The sequence below is a fragment of the Schistosoma haematobium genome, chromosome 7 (assembly GCF_000699445.3).
Source record: "Schistosoma haematobium chromosome 7, whole genome shotgun sequence".
In the NCBI taxonomy this organism is placed as follows: Eukaryota; Metazoa; Platyhelminthes; class Trematoda; order Strigeidida; family Schistosomatidae; genus Schistosoma; species Schistosoma haematobium.
In genome coordinates, this window is record NC_067202.1 from 16,746,866 (window position 1) to 16,766,429 (window position 19,564).

A 19,564-nucleotide genomic window follows, 5' to 3' on the forward strand; every position below is an offset into this window, starting at 1 on the left:
TAGGGTTAGTTGAGGGTTAGGGTTAGGGTTAGTGTTAGGTGGGGGTTAAGGTTTAGGGTTAGGGTTAGATGAGGGTTAGGTTTTAAGGTCAAGGTTAGGGTTTTTAAATCATGTAAAAGAAGAATATCCACTGTAATTTATTACTTTCTTTTAATATATTTTTACTTTATGCTGTCTTCTGATTGGCTAATGATTGAAATTGCTCAAACGCTTCTGATTGGCTCGTCCCTAAATTAGCCTCGCCATCCCATCTGTTGTAACCTCTCATTAATCACCTCCTCTCTAAAATCCGCTGTGAACCGATCGTATGTTAGCATCGCGTGTTGAACTTGGCCCCGTGACCTTGAAACTGCTCAAGCCCTTCTGATTGGCTCGTCCCTAAATTAAAGTCTCGCCAGTGATTTGTGAATACATATATTTTATATATGAAGCGAATGAAACATAGTAAAACAAAATGACATGTATGGTAGATGGCTGGGAAGTCAACTCCATTTTAGTCAAGCGTTACTCAATATTTATAGTCAGACAAAATTAAGCTACAGACATGTGATTAATAGGATAAGAAGGGCACAAACATATACGCTCATATAAAAACAGTCTAGATTGATAAGCGAATAAATAACAAGGTTAAAATATGGCTCAAGTAGAATGAATAGAATGGAATGTCCGAAAGCTAGAATAAGGTATATGGGCATAAAACAATGACTGATACTACAAGATTGTATATATGATTGGCACTGAAATATTCATGTCGTCTAGCCTAGTATAGAATTACCAACTTCAATCGCATTGATGTATAATGGAATTAAATAAGTTATATACGAGAATGGATATTTTGAATATGTATATTGTGTACATTCGTGGATTGGAACAGACAATCAGAGAATCGTAGTGAATGAAGTGAAGAAGAGAGAGCGAAGCGGTGCTATTAGAGGTATGAAGGCGGTTATCACTTCCCGGTTGTCCACACCGTGAAAGCGTTTCTCTGGAGGTATCTGAAAAAAATTGGACTGAAGGTGGTTTTAGTGACCTGTGACCGTGACCACAGTGCCCAAGGGACAACTGATTGGGGTTAGTCTTACACACATTTTTTTGCAGGTAATTTTCGTGTTAGCTCCGTACTTGTTGAGATCTTACCGCCGGAGACGGATATCCTCGGGAAAAGGCGTGGTGTCCATTTGCTAACCCCACTCCTTCTTTAAGGAATACAACATTGCTATTATGCTGGTTGTGTGTTGGGAATATCTTACTTACCCCATGCTCGCCGTATTAATTGACTCATGAATTCAACTAAGTATTCGATACAATATACCAAAAACTAAATGATGAGAAGAGAAGGGAGTGTTGAAAACTTAAATGTGATGGATAATTTCCGGAGTTTTAGTAAGATGTGATCAATGGAGTTACTCATTAACAACGTTGGAAGATTGACCATGCAATATTTCGAACACATTAAAGTTACACATGTAAACAGATTTAGAGTGGATCGTTAATTAAGAGGCCTGAATCCTCTGGGTTCAACCTCCCATGGGTTTATAGGCACACGGTGGTGAGGAGTTCCGTACTAATACTAAGGATCTGTCTAATCCTTTCTGGATTTCAATTCCGGTGAGACTATAATTTATGGACGACCTTTGAATGAATCTTAAGTGACCCTGAGAAATACTAGCCAATCAGAAGACACCTAGTATAAAGTAAAAAATATATTATACAAAACCAAAGACTTAAAGTAGATACACTTCTTTTACATGGTTCCAAAACTTATCAAGGTTTGAAAGAGGTTTAGAGGTTCTCAAATCGTAGATCATACGGTAGAGAAAGTCATTTATATGGCTCCATAATAGTTGACCTCTCGAGCAATGATTAGATTGTAGAAACTCCTTCAGCCTCGATCACATAGCTTCAATAATGTTTGTGTGCACTCCGATTGTAGGGTCTAGAAAATGGAGCTTGTGGACAAAGACATGATGTACATAACTAAGTGTATGCGGGTATCTGTACGCTCTCCAATAATCTGTATAGATTGTTGTGCCTGGCTGCACATACTCTTGTATAATTGGTATTATTGTCGTCGCCTATTGGTTTCTGACCCTTTGGAAGTGTCCCTTTTGGGCTGACTTGTCGTAAAGTCCAAGGACCTGTGAGGTATATTTATGGAGTTGCCTCTTACCCAGTCTTCCTTAATACTAAGTACTCTGTTAAATTTTCGCTTCCTGACTACTGTTTTGTCTATTTCAACGATTCTTCGAAATCCTCCAAACGACTCGTATAAACTTGTCATTTTTATTGCACATATATCTCTACAATACTCATACCACTGAACAGCTAAAGCTTCAGTAACGTGTTACTGGTGCTTTTATTATCAAATTTGCAACGATTATTATGATTTGTCTCAGTCTCAATCGGGATCGAGCGAAGAAAGTTCTTGATCTAGCAGATTTCTTCCTCCAAAATAGATAACACCATCGCGGTAGTCTGCACACTGTACAGCAATTACTTCATTACCTCAGTCACAAATAAAGGAACTTCTTAGTAATCCCATCTGTTGTAGCCGCTAAATTATCACATCTTCAAAATCCGCTATAAACCGAACGTACGTGAGTATCAGGTATTGAAATTAGCACCGTAACCTTGAAATCTATCAAACGCTTCTGATTGGCTCATCCATAAATTATAGTCTCGCCGAAAGTAATCTCCAATTTCATCGCAACAACTTATAAGAAACTATAATTAGTATTTGAACGCTTTGACCATTAAGATATTCATGTTGAGTCATATAAATTTGAATCTTTAAGAAATTATAGACTTTTGTGAAGTTGAACAAAAGGTTGAATGCTATGTGGTCGGAAATAATCGACAGGAAACGTTAGACACGGAATTTGAATAAACGTTTCAGTCTAGGATATTACTATTGAGCTACTCTAGATGCGATTGATTTTCTTTGAAATTGATTGATCTTTGAGTAATAACCGAGATCAACAAAACTTGATCAACAATTTAGGATTAAGCGAATGTGACACCATTCACTAATCATTGTACAAGTCTAAATCGTCATTACGGTCAAATATGGAACAGAAGGTCACTACTAATTACATTTTTCTCCTAAATGAAGAATAGTCTATTGTTAACGTACTGATTCAATAAAACTCATTTATTGTTTATTTGTCTAAACATTGGTACAAAGGGGTATTGAAGAATATATGAACCTAAATTTGAGCCCCGAAATGCCCTGCTACGACCGATAGTCAAGGGAGTCAGCTCTGTCTCTCCAAATGCTCTCACATGGTTACATGCATACAACCACTGCCAGGGAAGTCCTACTCACTGCATTCTCGCGAAGTAGGTGTTGTTTACGAAATCGAGAGGACGGAAAGTGAATATCCGGCAGGTATTTTAACCGAGTTGATGGACCTGGGGGATCCACATAGGGGAGTTGGAAAACCCTCATTCCAAATCAATGGTGTACATGAGCTCCAAAATCCTGAAGGAACAAATGGTGTATCAACCAATTATTGGTCACCGTCTACCATGTGACTGCATCTACTGACGTTTCTTCACTTCATTGTGGATTAGGTCTTCAAGTCAAAGGCTCGAATGGTGGCCTCCTAAGGAAACCACCTGTTTCAGTCTGAGCACCCGGGTTGTATCATAGCCCACACGCAAATAAAATGTCTTGCGTGACACATATGTATTCGGTGCTCCTTTGTACCAATATTTATGTGTTTAAATAAATAAAATAAAATTTGTGTATGGGCTGATATATTCCCCGGGTGCCAAAATCGAAGCAGGTAATTCTCTTAGACAATCATTCCCCCAACCTTTGACTCACAGGTCCTATCCACAAGGCCGTGAAGTATCGTCAAGTGATGCGTCCCTATGGTAGCTAGTGACCCATATTGACTATTGACTGGAATCAGGGTTTCCAGACTTCTCTAGTTGAGTCTTCCATGCCCCACAGCCCGATTTAAACTCCAACCGGTTATTCTTCTTTAGTCTTTTAAATTTAGTAAAGAACACCCTAACTAAGAGGTGAGTATGAATCACAATATATGCGTGACCCCATATGAGAGCATTCGAAGAGGAGGAGGGGGGAGTAAACTGTCTTCACCTTCAACTATACCATGGTATTTGGGGACGATGAAAGAACTAAGAAACAATACTAGTTAAGTTGAAAATGTATATTGTATATGTATATTTATTTGCATAATTACGTGTAATTGCCATCAAAATTTAAGGTTCTAAACATAAGGAAATCTAGGAATAGGTTGATTTATTCAAAGAAAAGAAAAATCATCACATCATAATTAAATGTTACCATCATTTGGATCATTGTGACATAAGTAAAATGAATGAAAAGAATTTGACAAAGTTGATTGATCTCATTATTTTGATCCAATAAAACATCCCACATACATATATGGAATATAATCAATATTTAGGGGGGGAGGAGAAAATGAATTCGAGAAATGATAATCAAAGACTAATTGATCATTGGTTTTTTTGGTTTATAATAAGACATTAATAAGATACAAATTAATTGTATATCATATAAGCAGAATATATTTGAATGAATTAAGGTGCCAGTTGGGTAAGGATCGAAAAAAATACTTAGTAACAGTTTATAGAATATAAAGAGAAACGAGAGAGCGAGAGCGAGAGGGGGGAGACAGGATAGAAGTCATGTGATAATTAGTTTCCAGTAAGTTCTGCAAAGGTTGAATCCAATTCTTCACTGAGTGCTTTGTATTTCTCTTTCTCAGTGACCAATTCATCTATGAGAGTAAACAAAAGAAAAAAAAGAATGGAATGTATGTTATGTTACAAACAAAGAGTGACTGTATTCTATACAGTTGTGATTGATCTCTAGCTACTGATCATGGTTAATGTAAAGTTCTAAACTAGGTAGTATGCACCTAACTACAATCGTCATCCTGATAGTTGGTAACTTATATGAACTGATGTCATGTTTTTTTTTGTTTTGTTTTGGTCTAGCTCTATTTCAACCCACTTTTACACCAGTTAACATTGAGCGTCTAAGTAGATGGTGATTGGATATGCACAATGTAAGATTCACATTTTTATCAATCAACATACCATTTTTACCTGATATTTTGAGTTCATTCTCAGAATCGTTTACTTGATCTCAAAATTACATGACGTACTAGTAATAAACGAATGGCCTCCTACTATCAAACGCTGTTTCGTAACCAAAAAGCAAGACTGAGCTTAGTGTTGCACAGTATACTCTGCCCTCTATTGCCAGATGAACATCTCGCCTACACTACAAGTGACATAAAGTTTGACAAGAAAGAAATCAAGTTTCTAAACTCAAGCCAAGGTTTCATAAAATCATCAACTCACCATGACTGGTGAGACATACAAGATCAGTCAAGTGGTCAAAACTTTCTCTATAAATAATTTTCAATTACAATATCCGATTACAGGAAATCTACTTTGTCAACCAACATCAAGGTCAGCATTTTCAACACAAATGTCAACACAGTCCTACTGTATGTAGCGGAAACCTGGAGAACTACGAAAGCCATCATCCAGAAGATCCAAGTGTTTATTAACAGTTGTCTATGCAAAATACTTCGGATCCGTTGGTCAGACACTATTAGCAAAAACCTACTGTGGGAGAGAACAAACCAGATCCCAGTGGAGGAAGAAATCAGGAAGCGCTGGGAGTGGATGGGACACACATTGAGGAAATCACCCAACTGTGTCATAAGGCAAGCCCTCACTTGGGATCCTCAAGGCCAGAGGAGAAGAGGAAGACCAAAGAACACATTACACCGGGAAATGGAGACAGATATGAGAAGAATGAACAAGAATTGGATGGAACTAGAAAAGAAGGCCGATGATAGAATGGTGGTCGGCGGCCTATTCTCCATTGGGAGTAACAGGCGTAAGTAATTACTTTAACCGGGTTGCTAGACACAGAGAGTCCACCTAGAGAAGTTGGGAAACCCTCGTCCCAAATCAATGACGTAAATGGGATCCAGAAGGAACAAATGGCTTCCAGGTTTTCCATGGTGGTCTAGCCTCAGTTGGCTCATGATTTCAACTTGTGAAATATGAACCAATTGTTGGTCACCGCCTACCATGGGACTACATTTGCTCCACTGTCATGTGGATCAGACCTTTAGATCGAAGGCTCCGAGTGTGGCCTCCTAAGAAAACCACCTCCTTCGATTTGGGCACCCGAACAGTGCCACAACCCACACACAAATCAAGTGACTTGTGTGGTGTATATGTATTCGGTGCCCCTTTGTACTAATATTAATGTGTTCAAATCAATAAATGATAATAATAATAATAATAACTTGATCGAATACCCAGTCTGTTAACTAGGGTATTACATCTTATTTTGTACCAGAGATTAAATTGTTTTCATTTTTACCATTACATCATCATCATCGAATACACTTTATACAGAGAAATTGTGTACACTATATGGTTTTACCTTTAGATCAATATTTCGTTTATATTAAAATTGTAATTCATGTTTTACAGTACATAATACTATTTTACTCAATACAATCAATGATAATGAACCATCTTTATAGAATCTCATATGGACAAGTCTTTATACCTTAACTACACTAAAAAAAACTAAGATAACTTGATTGTTAATAACATAATTGAATATAAATACATCAGGTTCAGTTTAACGAAAGATATCTACTTAATCTAAGCTTAACTTTATTATTAATGGTTGGTTATCCATTGTTTAAGTTTCACGTTTTAACACGTTTAACAAATCTGTCAACGTAGAGCTAACTGGGGACATGACTGATTAACTACCATTACATTGAATTCGTGATAATTTATTTATTTGAACACATTAATATTAGTACAAAGGGACATCGGATACATATGCGCTACACAAGTCACTTGATTTGTATGTGGTTTGTGATACTGACCGAGTGCCCAGACCGAAACAGGTGGTTTCCTTAGAAAGCCACTACCTGAGACTTCAACTTAAAAGTATGATCCACAAGGAAGTGAAGTAACGTCAGGAGATGTAGTCACATGGTAGATGGTGACCAATAGTTGGTTGATACACCAATTGTGTCTTCATGATCCTGTAGGCCATATGCACCATTGATTTGGAATGAGGTTTTTCCAACCCCCCTGTGTGGATTCTCCGTGTCTAGCAAACCGGTTAAAGCACTAGACATTCGCTTTTCGTCCTCTCAATTTCGTAAACAACATCTACTTCGCGAGAAGGCAGTGAATAGGACTTCCCTTGGAGTGGCCATGTGAAAGCTAACTCTCCCCACCTTCGGTCATATCAGGGCATCTGTACAAGATATGTACATCATAGTCTAGCATAGTTCCCTCTCAATGGTACATGCATGGTAACAGTAAATAAAGTATAGTTGAAACACTTAACAATCTAACTAAAACTGACTAAATTCTCTATATCGACTAATATAATATAAAAAAGTATTTACTTCGGTTAAATAATAGTTAGTAAGTGAATAGAGCCCCCAAATGCCCTGGTACGGCCGAGAGTGGGGAGAGTCCGCTCTCATATGGCCACGCGTATATAGCCTCTGCCAGGGAAGTCCTACTCACTGCCTTCTCGTGGCGGGGGTGTTGTTTACAAAAATGAGGACGAAAAGCGAACGTCCGGAGCTTTACCCGGGTTGGTGGACATGGAGAGTCCACCTAGGGGAGTTGGAAAACCCTTATTCCAAACCAATGGTGCACATGGCCACCAGTATCCTGCAGGAACAAATGGCGTATGAACCAATCGTTGGTCACCGGCTACAATGGGACTGCATCTCCTTACGATGCTCCACTGCCTTGTGGATCAGACCTTCAGGTCGAAGGCTCTGGGTGTGGCTCCCTAAGAAAACTACCTGCTTCGGTTTTGGCACCCAGGCAGTATCACAGCCCCCACACATATCGAATCAGATTTGTGTGGCGCATATGTATTTGGTGCCTCCTTGTACCAATATCTATGTGTTAAGATAAATAAATAAAGTGAATAGAACACAAGTTTGTGTACTTGATTACAAATTGTTTACTATATTAACAATTAATGTTCAGATTACATAAGGCTAATTATGACACTATGCAAAAGCTCAAACACTCACATTCACACACACACCATGTAAATAAACGAGCATGGAAAGAAATGAAAAACATGATGCACGTATAAACAATGGAAATCATTTGGGTAAAAACAGGCACTATTTGTATATGAGGATGGTAGACAAACAGAGAATAGAAGGGGAGTTAGTATAGAAAAAAAGTACTGATATTATGGAACCAAAAACAACGAGAGTAGCCTATGAGAAAGTATAAACAGGCGCTGTTTTACCAAAACAGAATAGCATAACATCCTACAAGATCAAAATCTTCACCAATAAGACCATACACAACAATAACAAAAACACAAGGCGAAAACAAAGCACACAATTGAAGTAATACTGATAAGAAATAATAGTAACAACACAGTAGTATTTCCAAGAGGAAATCTTCAAGACACATTCTCAAGAGTGTGGGAATGAGGAGGAGGAGGCAGGGGTTGGAAAAAGAAAGGAGCATTATTCATTAGACAATAGAAGTTAGGCATAAAACAAACCAAAAGATATCATGCTGTAAATTTTTCATAGCATTATCTAACTGATCATATCTCATGCTTATGTATATGTATACAGTTGTATAACTATACGATCTGTTTTGTATGTAACTGGGGCATTATCATGATTAGTTCCTTTGAAAAGTATTCAAATAACAAAATATTTCTGTCAATAGTAAACTATTGATTAGATATTTTCTACTTCAGTAAACATTGTTTCCATTTCACGACGTAGATTCGTATGATTTAATTGTTCAGCTTCCAATGTTTCTACAAATGAATGAATGATTAATTAAATATAAAGTATAATCAATTATTCAATTTTGTACTGTTTACTTTAATCTTCAGATTGATGTTTAGGATTGGAATTGATCAGTCTCTTATTGGCATATGTACATCCTGTGTGGATTGCCTCGATATTACCTTAGATCACAAGCAGAGATGACTGATGGGTAATAGTGGGATTCAAGATGCGCGCTTCGTCCTATTTTGGGACTTGTCAGCTGGATGTGTTTGTATCCAAGAGTTGATATTCACTCCGAAACTCCAACTTAGTAGCGTTCGACTTCAAACCCTATCGCGTTATTCACTTAGCTACTGAGTTAACTCCCGGATACAGGTACATTCAGTTCATAAATCCCAAAATAGGACGTGCCTACTAGGTTCCACTGCTAGCCACCATCCATCTTTGATTATGATCAACTGTGTTTACAGTGAATTCTTCTTATTTGCGTGATAAATACAAAGATAAAATGTACGTTTCATGAATTCGTACGTGAGTAACGTAGGAGGAGGAAGAGGAGAACGAATCAGACTACATTCTTTTTATTTGACTAAATTCTATGAGAAAAATCTCATCAATTTAGTAGTCAGACTTAAGACAGGGAGAGGGTTAGTAATAGAAAACGTAAAACAAATTGAAATAGCGATATTGTGGTAGTGATTAGGCTCGCCCATTGTGATGATCCAATTAAGCTGCATTAGCTGAAATAATTATTTCCTTAGGTCCTGTCATGACAAACAGAACGATTAGAGGACAATAGGATAGAAGGAAAGTTACATAGTTGACTGTACTAAAGTTTGACGGCTGTTAGTTATTTCCGTCAGACATCCATAATTTGAAGTGGTGACGCCTTTCCACAAACAAATGAGCGCGTTCGAAAAGATTGACCCTGAAGAAAGCAGCTAATTTATTGGAAACCACTAACAAAAGGCTGAGTTAAACTAGCTTCAAGCAGTTATCCTGCCTCACTCATGTCATCAAGACCAGTTTCCATTTCAGATCGCCCAATAAAAGGAAGTGACAAACGCCTACATACTTTTAATAACACTCAAACGAACTAAGAAGCTTCACAGGATAAGATTTGTTGCAAAATCGACAATATTAATCAAGCTAAATAGGAAACTTAATGCTATTAAATTGACTACTACCAGAATAACGATGATGACAGTGATATCGTCATATGAAGTAACGGTTTAGATAGTTAATGTACATATCATTAGCCTTCTTCTCTGACACATGAAACAGTAGAGTTCCGAGTTGAGTATACACTGAATTATAAATAATTCAAAAAACAAATATTCTCAGAATACACACTACTCACCTTCTAATTTGCACAATTCTATTTGTTTCATCTCCTCTTGATGACTTGCTTCTTTAACACGTCGTTCAGCCTGGAATATAGTTCCAGTTTAATGTTTTGGAAGAAAGATTATATGCCGAATAAAATGGAAAAAAAACAGGCAAGCATTCACTCATGCACGAAATAAGATAGAAATGTATATACATACATTATTTAGGGCAATATACTAGGATATAAATCCAAATCTCTAAACAACACGATGCAAATGAAAACCTATTTAAATGCTGAAATACAATATTTCGATGTAGGGGTATATGTGTATGTCTATGCGTATTTTACCTTCAAGACGATCGGCATCAGCTTGTAAAGTATTGACAAGTCGTTCAGATTCTTGAGCTCGATCCTCAGCCTAATAATAACGATAATAATTATAAATAAAATAAACGATGTGAAATACACCTTCCTTTTCATGGAAATCAGACCATCTATTGAAGTATCTTCTATGCATGCTTCAATCAAAAAGACTTGGTTACTCTACCAATAATGCAATAACTAATAAAGAGTTTTACAAAGTTAAGAATTAACTAAACGAGAAATAAAATACCAATACTATTTATACCATAGACAATGAATTAGAATACGCAGATGATATAGTTCTGTTTGATAAAACGCTGATAAAATGCAGTCTTCTAACCACTTTAAGCAACAATGTAAGGAGATTTGAAATGCGGTTCTCTCCCACCAAATGTCAAATTTCACTTTAGGATTAACCTGAGTTAGTGCCTGAATTAATGGCAATGAGTGAAGTAGTTGAACGTATCGACCACTCCACTTATCTTGGGAGTCTTACTAGTCCTGACAGTTTGGTGTCTGAGGAAACCTCAGCACGGATCCAGGATTGATTGACTTTCGCCAACTTGCGTAACTTGTGGCGTATGCGAGATATCCGTCTGCCAACCAAAGGATAAGTTTAATGTGCAGCACTTTACTTCGTTCTACTTAATATGAAACATGGACATTAAAAATAAAGCATATACTGGGGTTACTAGCATTTAATCATAGGTGTCTTCAAAACACTCCTCATGAATTTTTGGATCACGGAGTAAACAATGCCTGGGTTAGGGAAAGGGTACTAAGTAAGGGTGGCAAGTCGATTGATGAAGTAGTAAATCTTCATTAACTGAGATGGTTGGAACATATGTTACGTATGCCTAACCACATCCTACCTCGATGAGTGATATTGTCCGGTATAGGAGTAGGCTGGAAGAAAGCTCAGTCAATCAGTCAGCTACAACGTAGGACCAGGCATATATATGCATCGGTCCAAGTTACCACACCTCATCAGCACAACAAGATGAACACCAAATTCATAGAAGTAGAAAGAAAGCTAATGGTGGCCAAACCGAATCATTTCACTACATATAGAACAGTCGAGACATCCATGTATATTTCTATCAAACGGATAGTTAACTTCACAATAGTCAGTGATAATCATCCAGCGATCAAGAATGGATATACATTAGCCAAAGCTGCCATACCATATGGTCTGACAAGTTCAAAATAAGCATAGTTTGCTAGTATTTGAACATAAATTTCTTCGAAGCATCGTTGTATGATGGAACCACCAAATGAGCCATATTAAGATTAAGTGTAAGGTTACATTAGTAAGAGATGGTAAATCGGTAGACTTCCACCTAATCAAATGACTAAGACATGTGCTTATACCCATTTATATACAACATACCCCAACATGCAACGCTAATAAACATAATAATAATTTGGGAAATAATGTTTGTTCAAAAAGTGACTGAATCATGTGCTTAAATGTTAAAATATTTTGGTTGGAGGTCTGTGAGATAACCACACTTAACGATTAGATACCTTAAATTATCTAATTAGAATTTGATCATGCATCAAGTTCATTTCCACTTGCACAATGGCCCCCAAATGCCCTGGTACGACCAAGAGTAAGGAGAGTCCGCTCTCCCTCTCAAAATGCTCTCACATAGACACGCGTACACAGTCACTCCAAGGGAAGTCCTACTCACTGCCTTCTCGTGCTATTAATGTTGCTTACGAAATTGAAAGGACGAAAAGCGAACGTCCGGAGCTTTAACCGGGTTGGTGGACATGGAGAGTCCACCTAGGGGAGTTGGAAAACCCTTATTCCAAACCAATGGTGCACATGGACTCCATTATCCTGAAGGAACAAATGGCGTATGAACCAATTGTTGGTCACCGGCTACAATGGGACTGCATCTACTGACGTTGCTCCACAGCTTTGTGGATCAGACCTTCAGGTCGAAGGCTCTGGGTGTGGCTCCCTAAGAAAACCACCTGCTTCGGTTTTGGCACCCGGGCAGTATCACAGCCCTCATGCATATCATATGAGATCTGTGTGGCGCATATGTATTTGGTGCCTCCTTGTACCAATATCTATGTGTTAAAATAAATAAATAAATACACAATTATGCAAGATTCTACGACACTGTTAGCAACTGGCTAGTTAATCAACTATGTTAGCACCAACTATATAATTATAACACAGTAACGAGTATTTTTAAGCACAATTCAATAGTAACTAATAGTGGAAGTCAGGATACATATTCCGTCCTATTTAGGATTCATCAATTGGAAGTACTTGTAGTTCTTAACAGCAACCACTGGGAAAATTCAATCACTTTACAAATAAAATAAAACAAGGAAACAGAAAAAAAACTAAAATACCTCAATCAATTGTTTTGATAAAGAGGCAAGTTGAGATTGATGAAGACTACGTTGTTTATTTAACTAAATGGAATGTATCCCAACCCCATCCCCCCCAAAAACAGTATTTGAGAACATGCGAATTCAATATCCAATCCAAGAAAACATGCATTTAACACAAAAAAACATGGGGAAAAATAGATATTAGAATAAACATGATTATTTAAATAATAACAATAATATTTCAAGTGTCAAGTTCCCCATGCAACTTTTACACACAAACATAAGTTGGATATTAAAAAAAGGGGGTGTATGAGCATGCTTAGCTTACAGCTTTTAAGCGCTCAGTTAAATCACGAATATTCTCTTCATATGCCTCTTCACGTTGGGCTGCCTAGAATATAAATATGACCAGTCCAATGTAGGCAAATACAATGTTAGACTAAAATAAGGGAATAAAATGGCGTATAACATAACCGACGTCTCATTGATTTTAAGTGTCCACAATTTAGGTATATCATTTTTAATATTACCATTGATGTCACATGATTTTCCACCCTTATTTTAGGTACAAAAACAGAGAATATCCAGTAAAGTGATAGTTGTTTGTGTTCAACACCTGAACTAAGGATAGGAAGTGAAGTAGTCGAACGCGTTGACAACTTCACTTATCTTGGAAGTCTGATCAGCCCTAATGGGTTGGTGTCCGACGAAATCTCAGGACGGATTCGAAAAGCTCGCTTGGCTTTTGCCAACTTGCGTCACCTATGGCGAAGGCGATATCCATCTATCAATAAAAGGACGAGTATACTGCGCGGCAGTCAGTTCTGTTTTACTTTACGGCAGCGAAACATGGACATTAAGAGTAGAAGACACTCGTAAGCTATTAGTATTTGACCACAGATGCCTTAGAAATATTGCTGGCATCTGCTGGGATCACCGGGTAAGTAGACGGTATTAAGAAATGATGGTAAATCAGTTGATGAGGTTATGAATATTCATCGACTGAGATGGTTGGGCCACGTATTACGTATGCCTGAACACCGATTACCACGACGTGCAATGCTATCCGGTATCGGAGATGGTTGGAAGAAAGTTAGGGGCGGCCAAACCAAGACGTGACATCAGTGCTTGAAGACACTAACCTCTAGTCTGAGCCATGTTGGTAGATGCAGACTACTTGGCTGGGGTCCGCGTGACTGTCGTAACCAATGGTTGGAGACTCTTGGTGACATGGCCCAGAATCGATCACAATGGCGTCAGTGTATACACTCTCTGTCTTCCCTTAAACTAAGAGATTGAAATCACTTCATATCTTTTTTCTACGAACCAATTCTTTCTTCTTGTACTATATCTCTATATGCAATCTTTCTCTTATATATTACCACCTTTGACCCAACCACTGCTATGAATCCGGTGTTCATCTTGTTGTGCTGATGCGGTATGGGAACCTGGACCGATGCACATATGTGCCTGGTCCTACGTTGTAGCTGACTGACTGTTTGTGTTCAATAACACATTAAACCTATTGAGCTTTAGTGTAGGCGTTCGAGCAACAACTACTCATCACCATCCCCGACGTCGGATGTATGATAACCGATGGAATAATAGCAACCAAGATTTGGAAAGAATCTATCCACAGCATTTCAGTGTTCATCTAAAACACATCGGAACACTTTACTTCTACCTGAAGTTTGTGCTAATGTCGTTGGTCAAAGCAACAATGAAAGCTCTGCGATCAAACTATTCAGCTTAGAGAAAACTCCACCAAATTCACTTGAGCTACAAACCTTCTCCATATTGAAATATTTTGTAGGATTTGGCTGGGGAAAAAGTGTAGAGCACTATGAGATGTAATCAGTACTAATTTTTCTAAGAAATTTTGAATGTTAACATTATCATTTTCTAATGTACTTAATAACTTCGCCTGGAGTCCCTTTGGGGCTACTGCCGGTCCCAAGCCCGGATAAGGGAGAAGGGTTGGGCATGAGGTTAGCGACCCCAACTCGTAGAAAAATAACTCGTTAAAAAACGCTAACCAGAAAATTATTCGAACGTACTTAGTTGGTAAATAAAAAAGTTTCATAATAATAATGATGTATAAGTAAGCACACATATAGCTAATATTCAAAATTATTCAGGTAAAATACATCTAAAGCATGATGGTTAACTGTGGGCTTCTAGATATGGTGAAAGTGAACAGTTTAAAATAGATTAGATGTATGTGTGTGTGGTGAGCTATTTACATAGACAGATATCTAGACTTGTAAATCTACATATTCTGATAATTAGTATAGGGTTGTGGAGATAGTTGAATTTCATTGAAATCACAAACTGATCCAAGTTAGACAATCATTGTAACGCTGAAAGCACTGGACAGTTGTTCCACCGTTTTATATGAACCTCCTCGCTAGTGAGTCATCCACAACCCCACGACCGTGAGTCAGGCCTACAACCTTCAATCTCGTGAGTGAATGCACAAAATTGGCTTTTCAATGGCTAAAAAAATTGAACGATGGTAAAGAATGATTTCGTCAGTTGTATTTTTCTTTTCGGAAAGCTATCCATCTTTTTTTAGCTTGATAATATATAAAAGTTGTGCATTAGAATGAAACTGCGAAAGTGATACTTTACCTCCACCCACTTAACATGGTGCAAGTAATGTCCATTCACTTAGAATAGTGATCACATTGTAACTTCGATCAGCAATAAAAAAACTACACAAACAAGATATTGATCACTACACATTGGTTGATCAGTTGCATATATGATATGCAAATATATATAAATATAGAATCTACAAAATAATAGAAATACCTCTTGTTCAGATATCTCCAAAGATTTTACATTATTACCAACAATGCGTAACTCTTCTTCGAGTTCTGTAATTTTACTATAAATAGATTATAATAAATTAACTTAGAAACACTATGCAGTTTTTCATTTTGTAGACACACAACGAAGTGGTATAAAGCATTCAGGGATAGCAGGAAATAAACAGGCAGTAAGTGATATATCATGCAATCCTGATAGTAGAAATTAGATGAAGAGAAAAGACTACATGATAATATTCACGAGTTAAATCATGCAACAAACCTTCATAACCATGCATAAGTTACAACAATACGAATTGTTGTTATTATCATGGTCTATGTGTTAGTTACTGGTTGTTATCTAATCATTTCAGTTTACTCTCCATTAAATTCCTCAATATAGTCACTATAAGCACCTTAGTATTATTACTATTGATGAGATCGAAGAAATATACCCTGTATTAGTCAATATTACATATGTTTTATATAAATAATGCTTATTTTACAAACCTGAGATTCTTGATGCTCTAAAGATTTTAACTGACCCATTGTACCGTGAATAATTGATTGAAGCTCCTTTAAACGACTATAATTAGAAATGCATGCAAAATGATGCAGTGAAATGATTTGATAACACCATAGCACATCATGTTAAGATCATGCATGAATAAGAGAAATCAAAGGAAGAAAAGTAGGTCAGAGTTACTCAAAAAAAAAACGTAATGTATAATCACTATGGTTAATCTTAAATGGTCAAAGTAAACCTATAGTATATTTGGGAACACTTTCTAGATATAATTTAAGAGATAGTGAGGGTTGTTCAAAATTAAAAGTTCCCGTCTGCAATCCAATACTTTGGTCAACGGACTAATCATTGTTGTTTTCTAGCAGAATGAGTGTATAATTCTTATGAACAACCTTACTCTATCAAATATTCCCTAAAATAAGGAGCGGTAACTTAGTACTCAACTTTCAGTTACCAAGTATTTCGAGTTCGAGATCTGCCCTATCTAGATCGATGGCTGATATTAAAGTATGTAGTGGATGAGTTGATTGTATATTACACTAGACTACGATAATGACGGCTACATACTAGGGAGTAGGGTGTGGAATATATGCTATATGAAATAAAATCAATTCAAGCAATAAGTAATGCAGCAAACTGAACAAAATAACACAATGCGATTACAATATTGACTGTTGTAATATACATTCAATGAACTAATTAGATAGTTAAAAGCTTGTGCAACTGTCACACCACACAAACCAACTGACTAATATAGTAAGTGACCAATAAGAAACTAATTACTCCCATTTTTTTTCTCTATTTCACAAAATTACTATTCATACGATGAGAATTGAAGTTTTCAAAGAGACAACATGCATAACCGACATATCTACCGGGTCTTTCCATAACATGAAAAACACTAATGATAATGGTAAAACTATTTAGTAATTTAAGTGCAGTTTCGTTTAATGTTGTTCTTGAGGACAAATGGCTAGTATTTTTTAGTGGGAAAAAAAGATCCCACATTTAACATCACATACAATCGAACTAGACTACAGATATGGTGCAATACCGGATGTAAATCACCAGTTTCACCAGTAAATCTAAGAAGTACCTTTCTGCAGCTTCAATCCGATCTTCCGCGTGAGACAGTGCGACTTCGGCAACGGCAAGTTTTCGAGTGGCCTGCGAATGACAGCCGAACATATAGGTCAAGCAAACGAATTAACACAGCAATAGATAGAAGAGATGCACGACAATCAGCGAAAAATAAATCCAAGCCATGTAAATTTAAAAGCACGAAAATAATGTTCAGTTTTGCACTTGTACATGCCTTGAATCAATTATAATAAAATATATACAACACCAAAAACAGACAGAATTGAGAGAAAATTATAAAACAAGTGGGCGTCAAGTGGAAATTAACATGCTACATATACACACACAAAGAACATACGATCAATATTGGTGCATAATCAAATGTAATAGTAGTATTAATAGTAGCAGTAGGAAGGAATTACTACCTTTCGGCAGCTTCCAATCGAGACTCAGCCCGTTCGAGTTCCACTTCCGTGATAGCCAGCTTACGAGCCGCCTACATATACAACAAGTTAGGTTTATGCATTTTAATTTTTTTGTTTGCTATAAAATCATATATAATATTAAGTTACCACAACACGATAAGATGACGTGATATATTAGTAATAATTAAAGGTTTTATAGGACTGTAAAAATAAAACAAAACAAAAGGGACTGACAGTTTCATAAGTTAACGACTATAAAATCATATGATGCGACATTTCACTCTTGGCCTGAAAATCTGGCTGCAGTTGTGTTACAGACACTGACTCATAGTATGTATACACACTAGATATACGTAGCCGACTATATGTGTTAGATGTTAAGTGATTGAATAACACGTTTTCATCATATCTCGACAATGTACTTTGACAATCCACTGATGAAGTTGAATTTTCGTTAACAATCGATTGAAAATTGAATGATATCACGCAAACTAAACGTTATCAAGTATTGAAATATGTATTTTCATTAGGAGGGGGAAATGTAGAACCAGCAAACCGCATAATCACCAATTGTACAACCTCATGATACAATTTATACAATTGTACAAATGAGATAAACAATGCATTTAGCGAATAACGGCTACTTAAAGCAGTATGCAAAATACAGCATGCAGTTGTAATACATCAAATGAACCTGATGGAGTGGATTCACAAATTCTACTATCAAAATGGCAAGACTATAATTTATGGACGAACCAACCGGATTTAAGACAGTAACTCCTGGATTTTGTTGTGTAATTTATTTATGCATGTGGCTAAATAGCATTTCGGCGTTATAGCTTATGTCAGTTCGTCATGAAAAACTCCTAATCCTAGTTCCTTACACTAATGTATAACCCTATTTTGAACCAATGAAGTGATTGAAATTTCCTAAGGTCACTTTAGAATAGGTCAAAGGTTGTCCATAAACCGTAGTCTTGCCATACTGACTACTATAGTTGTCTTTGTAAGTGCTTGAAAAAATTTCTAAATGTACCATGTTTTGAGTTCCATCTAAACTTATTTGAATAACAAGGCATGCAAAATTGGTAGAAATAAGAAACAATCACTATCTAAACTATTCTAACAGTTTTTGTAAACACAGATACAATACGGCATGCACTGAAACTCATTCTCATACGACATTGAATGCATTAGCTTTAGTTAGAAATGCACCTCATCGTATTTTCGATCAGCATCTTCAGCCATAAATGTAGATTCTTTTAATTGTTCTTCTAACTGATTGATACGTTCTTCATCTGCGAAAGTACGATTCTCCAATACTTTACGACCACTATGAAACATATATAAAGGAATTAAATGTTTTCATAATACTTTGTTATTAATACAAAGTTTGTGAAAGTTTCCTCTGAATTGCTTTTAGAAAGAATATAACCAAACAGTCAATATTTAATGTTTATTAAAAAAAATTTTTTTAATGTAATACAATACCTCCTCGTATTTTGTTTCTGCATCTCTCACAGATTTTGCAGTTTCTTGTACCACAGATTCCAAATGTAAAATCCGCTCGTCTTCCGCAGTCTGGCGGGCCTCAAGCACCCGACGAGCACTAAGATTATGAATATATAGTGTCAATGACAAAACATAATCAAACAAAATCGATCAAAATGGGGAACAATGTTGTCATCCATAAATCAATTCATTTTAATGAAGAGAAAGTGTCGGCTACTTTAAAACTGAGTGTGACGACGCTTGCTTAGTAGTATGAGTTTGACATAGGTAAAACAGATTCATTCTTTTGGTTGTCACACTAAACGGAAAGTATAAAATTCAGA

General features: G+C 36.7%; 1 protein-coding gene across 2 annotated transcripts in view; it reads right to left on the reverse strand.

Moving 5' to 3' along the window:
- Nucleotides 1–3,747: 3,747 nt before the first annotated feature.
- Nucleotides 3,748–19,564, reverse strand: part of TPM1_2 (tropomyosin) — a 29,821-nt gene continuing 14,004 nt past the window's right edge. Inside the window, exons 4-9 of one of the 2 annotated variants that reach the window (XM_051218121.1) lie at nucleotides 18,945–19,062; nucleotides 17,730–17,800; nucleotides 15,703–15,778; nucleotides 13,217–13,279; nucleotides 10,519–10,588; nucleotides 3,748–4,772 (exon numbers count right to left, since the gene is read on the reverse strand). In XM_051218121.1, coding sequence (XP_051064557.1) covers nucleotides 4,690–4,772; nucleotides 10,519–10,588; nucleotides 13,217–13,279; nucleotides 15,703–15,778; nucleotides 17,730–17,800; nucleotides 18,945–19,062 — 481 coding nt within the window. In that variant the 3' untranslated portion in view covers nucleotides 3,748–4,689. Of the gene's footprint in view, nucleotides 4,773–10,518; nucleotides 10,589–13,216; nucleotides 13,280–15,702; nucleotides 15,779–17,320; nucleotides 17,392–17,729; nucleotides 17,801–18,944; nucleotides 19,063–19,564 lie in introns of both variants that reach the window. The other variant, XM_051218122.1, reaches the window with a different exon arrangement.